This window comes from Sorghum bicolor, chromosome 10 (assembly GCF_000003195.3).
Source record: "Sorghum bicolor cultivar BTx623 chromosome 10, Sorghum_bicolor_NCBIv3, whole genome shotgun sequence".
In the NCBI taxonomy this organism is placed as follows: domain Eukaryota; kingdom Viridiplantae; phylum Streptophyta; class Magnoliopsida; order Poales; family Poaceae; genus Sorghum; species Sorghum bicolor.
Window position 1 is genome coordinate 17623438 of NC_012879.2, and position 7052 is coordinate 17630489.

Below are 7052 nucleotides of genomic sequence, written 5' to 3' on the forward strand. Positions count from 1 at the left end.
GTGTGTTCCAGAGCGTCCTCGGCAGCCTGGATTGAGCTGGAGCGCAGCACCATGACAAAAGGGCAGTGCAGCCAGTGCTTTGTAGGGGTGCGCTTGACGGCCCACTCACGTTCGACGTCTCACCCTGGCTCTAGTGGGTCAAAGACGGAATCCTTGGCGGGCGGCGACGGCGAAGGCGGTGGAGGAGGCGGTGGTGGAGGGGGGGCGGCGACACGGAGGCAGAGTGTCCCGTGGAGGCCAATTTGGCGGACACCGTGTCTGTAGAAGCACAGCTGCGCCCTTCCCGCAGGAGCCAGTGCAGAACGCGGCGTTGGCTCATCAGCGAGGCCGAGCACCGTCACTTGTCGCCAAGGGCACCGACGTGCACGGAGCGCGGGTAGACTGCCGCTCTGTGCCCCTCCTCCCTGCAGGTATAGCAGCGCTTCGGGAAAGAACAGTTGGCCCTAGTGTGGTCTTCATGGAGGCAGCGGAAGCAGCGGCCCTCCAGCTCCGGGGGCACCTTATGGGGAGAGTGCGGTGGTGACCAAGATTGCCCAAAGTGACGGCTAAGGACACGGAAGAAGCCATCCTCATCAGGGGTGCCCTACTCCCTAGGAGGGTGGGCGGCTGGCGGAGGTAGTCGTTGAGGCGGGCTCACCTCGGGTTGACGCACCAACAGGGAGATGGCCAACTGCAGCCGCAGTCGGGAGGTGCCGGGCTGGCAAATGGGCTCCATAGTGCCCGTCTACCTACGGCCGTGGTGGTGGCGGTGGCGACAAGGCGGCCCTGCAATCTCCTTCCCCTTCACAGCTAGAGGCGGTGGTGAAGACCAGAGGATAGAGGTAGATGATGCCGGCGAAGGGGAAGGCTACGGGTCGGAGTATGCCTCTGAGTCACTGAAAGCCACGTGCTCTGCAGGACCACGGTCGAGGAATGCTCGCATGAGGCCTGGAGAACCGACGAAGAAGTCCCCTGGTGGCGGCAGGCAGTGCCCATCCAGATCGTCCTAGGTTTGGCGAGAGGGGAACGCCTCTGAGGCACCGCGTGGCTCAAAGGCCAGGGCCTCCAGGAGGTGTCCGGGGGAGCCTGCCTCCATGGCTTCTACAACCCCATCTGGCTAGGGGTAGGCCAAGGGGGAGTCAGCCATGGCAGGCACCGGATCTAGATCTGGGGCTGCCGGGGCTTGGGAAGATGGGAGCGGACGTAAAGGAGGGGAGGCAGAGGTGTAGGGGAGTTGCGGGGGCGGTCAGAAAGAGGGGGTGGCCGGTGGGGTAGCCGCCATCGCCGACGGCGGCGGCACAGGGGAGTCGCCCCTTATGCGATCGATTTTAGGTCATCAGTTGCACTCTTATTACTACTTCATTAGAACGCTTATTACTTAATGGGAGTCGTAGAATCAGCCTAGTGACTGGGATAATCTCATCTATTAAATTTAACAGACCACTAGGATTTAGCTAGACCAAAAACTTATGGGTATAAATATCCGGCTAAAACCCTAATGTCCATGGTTACTTAGTTCCTTTTGCTTTTTCATGTAGTAGCCACACAAGGGAACTCATAAAATTCAGTGAGCTAATTTATATCAACGTAAATTAAACTCATAAACAATGAAAATTAACGTTAACTGAGCCAAAACTTAATTAAAGTGCTCAAATAACGTGCTGAGAAATAATAAATCGATCTCAATTCTTAAAAAAAGAAATTCAATGTTTGGCCTTAATAGCGAATGGGCCTAGGCCCATTGCCACGTTTCAATGTGCATGGCCTGCCAAGCCCACTCGGCATCTCCCTTGAAGCGCACTAGTCACCCAACAGAAAGACCCTAATGGGCAATCAACATGAGCCATTGATCTAGATCCAACGGACGAGATTGATCAATGGCTCATATAAATTAGGGAGAAAATCTAACTCACTTAGAGCCTACTTGGTTGGCTACAAAAGTTGCCACGCCAAAGGTTTGGCAAGAAAAGTTACCAAAACTAGGGCAAAAAGTTTTGTCATAGATTTGGCATGCTAATCGTGGGAGGTTGATAAATTTTGGTAGAAAAGCAAATGGCTGCTGAAATTTTATCTTGCCTAAGTTTTAGTAATTAAAATTTGGCTATCAATCAATTACGCTCAGTCACTCACTCTCTCTTTCCTTTCCCCTTCTGCAGTCGTTTCTCTACACATAGCAAGGAGCGAGATAGGCACAGTCGGCTAGCACCGTCTAGCAGGCCCATCGAGTGCACTCAAGTTCACCGTGACGGCTAGGCTGCGGATGAGCGCCCCTAAGACCCACGCGGCGGCCCTCAGACGGTGGCAGCGGCCGTCTTAACCCACGCGCTAGGATGGCCTCATGCCGGCAGGTGGCGACCTAGCCAGGATACCGAATACAAGCCACTCTCTCACGCCTCTTGGCGCTGCACGGCAGCGGCGCTTACAACCGGGTACGAGCCACTCTAATCCCGGAGCATGCAGCGACCCAATGTGGAAACCGTGTATGAGCCACACAGGTATATCGCCGTCTCTACTTAATCTTAGGGTTAGGGTTCTTGATTTGAGGATTTTTGGGACTTTTCTCGAGTATTGAAACTGATCTTAGACTAACACGTGACCACAACATAGGCATAGAACTAAGTAGGTGCTAGACAGTAGTTGGGCGCAGCCATAGCCTCTGGTTAGCCTTTGGTGTTGATGCACTATTTGTAGGCGTAGTAGATGTGATGTGTTCATGACACTTGGATGCCCTCATCTACCGGTGAAGAACATGAGATGCCGGGTAGCAGTAGCCTTCTGGACGCCAGATAGACCTAGATTTGGAGATGGTTGTTTCTAAATCCTCCAGTGATTTTGTTTCACGTGGTCGGTGACCAGAAACTGAATAACTAATTAATCTCGGAAATTTCAGAGATCACATTCCAAAATTATTCCACTTGATCGAACGCTATAAATCGTTTGCGTTTGCATTAGTGTCGGTAGAACCAAACAGCTCGTGAAATGTTTTTTTTTTTGGTTGCAAATTGTCTGCTGACCCAAAGGCCAAAGCATAGATAGAAAGCACCCATTATACCTTCTTTTTGAGAGACACACATAGGATAAGAAAGCCCGGTGCAACAGCCTTCGGGCTGCCTGCACTCACGTGCAACTCGACGGTTCTCTCAAACTCTTCCAGCACTTGTCCTTGCGACCCGAAGTGCTGCGCGACTATTGGTCCGTACGCAGCTCTAGTTGCGAGAGCTACCGTCTTTGGGGTGATGGAGCTTTTTTTGTCCATGTCACTAACAACGTCATGGACCACTATCTTGTTGATCATGAAGGAGTTCTCATCTTGGATGATTTTTCTTAACTCCTTATCAGAAGGGCCATACATGGGTAAGTAGAACGAGTCTAGCTTTTCTCTGTCGATGATACCCTGCATCAATGAAAGTAAACATTAGCCGAAAGAAATTGAAAATAATGTCTCTTGAGATTAGTACAGCTGCAAAAAAAAAAAAAAAAAAAAATAAACGACAGCTGCAAGTTAATAAAGGCATGACCGAAAACTAACATATACCTTTGATGCCATGTCATCTAGCATAAAAGCTACACCATCGCATAGTAGATTTGACTGGCATGTACTGTCACTAGAACAGTGTCCTAGTAAGGAGATCACCATCTGGCCCCCAGGGACTAACTCTTGAGCCCTCAAGTTCAAGAACAGCGTGAAATCCTTCTTGAACTGCCGAGCATAAGCCTCGAGCACCAGCGGGCGCCTTGCTTGCCTGAGACCCTCATCGCAGTCGTACATAGGGATCCGGTTCTTTCTTAGATCTTCAGGTGCCTGTTAGAGTGTTAGTTACTGCAAATGTAAAACTACAGGAATAGGTGAAGCGAATGGACACAACGACAGGACAGGCCGACTAAAGTGGTTACCTCCGACAACCAATGCACACTGTACGATGCAAGAACTAGATGCAAAGAGCTACCGATAAAGAGCCTCTTGTAGAATGAACCAGGAACAATAGCAGTTAAAACAGGGCCGAAGCTTGGGGCATCCTCTTGGAATGCAACCAAGTGCTTTGCAACACTGCTGAAGTCATTGTCTGGAAGATCGTTCAGGAGTACGCATAGCTCCGGTGGCACCTGCTCGTCATGGCCACGGTGGCGAAAAATAGCATCCACAGCCATTGAGGCAAGGGCTATGGCGTTGGGGCCAGAGCCGCAGCCCAGGTCAGCTATCACCATGCTACCGCTGGCATTGCTGAATTTCTTCATCAAGTCAGTGACAGCCTCCTCTACAACAGGGTTCATCCACTTCTGCGCAGCACTCTACATTGTAAACAAGCCTTGTTCAGGTATTTGAAGAGGTCAAGTTACATATACATTCTGCTGCAGCACCACTTGTACCAATGAGAAAGGAGGAAAAGGGAGCGAACCAAATCATCTTGTGACACAGAGTCATTTGACTACTGTTTAGTTTCTCATTTCCCTTTGTCACTTCTAGTGCTAGTTTCGAAACTCAAATCCCCTTGGATCCCAGACTTTTCACAGGGTGATCAATCCATGGTGATATCATTTGAATAAGCCATTTAGTTCTCTATATGGGCGGATTTTCATCCCTAGGTTTGTCTCCGCCTTGCTTTCAAATTAGGCCTCACAGTATATTCCAAGGAAAGATGAACAGAAAGATGAAAGCAATGATGAGACGGAATAAGGAAGTATGATTTGAAAGCATACCTGAATACTAGAGTTCCGGGCATAGCTCTTTTCTCCTTCTCCCTGGTTCATGTGCGAAGACTGCTCACAGGCCATGGCTCTCTTGAAACGTTTGCTATTGTATTCTGAACTTCTGACTCAGACGAGCTACAGGCTAGTAGTATGTTATATCCTCATACAGACCTTGCTAAAAGTCAACACTTTGCCCTACGTCCTTGGTTTTGGTGATTGTTTTGGACTCAGAAAATATTCTAAGTAGTCGGGATCTGGCCTTTAGCTTTCAAATCATATCACACGGTTTGTTTAATATAGGAAAGTTTGGTAATAGCTGGCTAGATAATCAATCAAAGTCATATATGAGCTATTCATACGACTCACCTATTTTAATATCATATCAAGTAGCATTTTCAAAATTATCAACACTAATTCATGGAAGGCAACACACAAACACTCCCTCCACTCTCAAATAGAAGCTATTCTAGTCTAGAATTGTAATACACACTATCGCCGCTGCCTTCAAATATAGGCTTGTTTCGTTCCATGGACTACAGACTAGGGACTAAAATATGGACAAAAAGAGAGACTAAGAGCAACTCCAATTAAGAGTTTAGTTATTCTTATTGTGGAGGCTATTTTAGAATTTGCATAGAAAAAGTAGGCTTCAACAGATGTGCTATCTGGTTTTGTAAAATAGAAAATTGGTTATCTCTTGATTTTCGATGGCCATATATAGCCAACACTGACGACACTGGCTATCTGATTTTGTAAAATAGCAAGGCTATTGTGGACTTCTTTTTTTTAAGAAGTTTTCTATTTCACAAAATGACCAAACAATTGAATTTGACTACTAATTTTAGCCAAGTTCTTGGAGTTTCTCTCATAACATGTTTGGTTCTAAGAATTAAAAATACTCTTCATCTTCCTTTGGATAGAGGCCATGGAGACCGCACTGAACCGAGCTCGTCCTTCACGCCATGGCCACGAGTTTCCCCGCGCTCGCCCCACGCCACCGTGCTCCGACCATGCGGCCACCACTACCTACTGGCGACCACGCACGCCCTGCGCGCCTCTCCCTGGTCAGCTATTTGTCTGCGCCCCTCCCCTGTTGGCCCCGTGAGATCCGGCGAGTCCTCGGCTACACGTGCCATGTCTATGGTGAGCTCCGACGACCCCCTGCTGCGCGAGCCCTGCCGGCTCACGCTCCGACAAGCACCCGCCAGTGAGGGAGCAGCGGAGCGCAGCTCAGCTGGTAGGAGAGCACCGATGGGAGAGCGTGGCGCCATGGGTGGGGGAGGACAATGCCCTAGTGGGAGAGCGCTGGGAGAGGCTTATGAGGGAGGAGAGAGACGAAGATATAGCACCCTAAAATTTTGTTTTCTTAAAATAAGAATTAAAATGGATTTAAATTCAATATTTGTTTGTCATTTTACTGAATGAATAAATGGTTTATAAAAATATTAAAATGAAATATAAGTCAAAAACCATGTTTTGATGCATACATGCTGCTGCATATTTTCCTATTTGCTTGCCCTCTAGTGTGTTAAGTTTTTGTGTATAATTAATTTGCTTTAAACCCTAGGTCAAAAAGCTATTTAAATAAAAAGGAAAAAGAGATTTATTTTAGTTTTTGCTTGGCACCCTTGCTTTTGGCCTGCAGCAGCTAGCAGGCCCGCAGTGGCACCAGCAGCTCGTGGTGGCTGCGGCAGCCCCACTGCCTCCCCTTCCCACCCGCGCACCCGCCCCCACTTGGGCCAACCCAACAGGCCGCCTGCCGCAGCGTTGAAGCCGCTACAGCACCCACACTAGCACCCAGCCACCGACAGGTGGGGCCCACCCCTACGGGGCCCACATGTCGGGGGTCATCCCTGACCCTGAACCAGATGCCGCCTCTGCTCTGGTTTCCGCGCTCACGCATGCAAAACGAGGTTCACTGCTGCCCTCACCTAGTCACCTTAGGCCTTGTTTAGTTCCCAAAATATTTTGCAAATTTTTTCAGATTCTTCGTCACATCAAATCTTTAGACGTATGCATGGAATATTAAATATAGACGAAAATAAAAACTAATTACACAGTTTGGTCGAAATTGACAAGACGAATCTTTTGAGCCTAGTTAGTTCATAATTGGACAATATTTGTCAAATACAAACGAAAGAGGTACTATTCCTATTTTGTAAAAAAATTTGGAACTAAACAAGGCCTTATAAAAGGAATGCTAAGCCGACTTCGCTGCCTATTCGCAACTATTGGTATTTCTTAATGAATGCCGGAAGATTCCGCAAGCGTATGGAATTGCCCATTGTAGCTTTCACCTGAAAGTATTCAAGGTATCATATTTCCATATGTAACGGATGTACTTCTTCTAACTAGTTCGTTCAAGGACAACACAAGGGGTAGAG

General features: G+C 48.3%; 1 protein-coding gene across 1 annotated transcript; it reads right to left on the minus strand.

The window, feature by feature from the left end:
- On the minus strand, positions 3009-4804 carry LOC8078242 (anthranilate O-methyltransferase 3). The gene is made up of 4 exons (XM_021450449.1): positions 4678-4804; positions 3874-4269; positions 3515-3781; positions 3009-3373 (listed from the first exon to the last, which is right to left on the minus strand). The coding sequence occupies exons 1-4, from the start codon at positions 4750-4752 to the stop codon at positions 3026-3028; spliced, it is 1086 nt and encodes a 361-aa protein (XP_021306124.1). The 5' UTR covers positions 4753-4804; the 3' UTR covers positions 3009-3025.

Coding starts and splice junctions, on each gene's coding strand:
- LOC8078242 (XM_021450449.1), bottom strand. CDS start 4,752: ATGGCCTGTGAGCAGTCTTCGCACATGAACCAGGGAGAAGGAGAAAAG. Junction 3,782..3,873: donor GTGTGCATTGGTTGTCGGAG/GTAACCACTTTA, acceptor ACACTCTAACAG/GCACCTGAAGATCTAAGAAA. Junction 3,374..3,514: donor TAGATGACATGGCATCAAAG/GTATATGTTAGT, acceptor TCATTGATGCAG/GGTATCATCGACAGAGAAAA.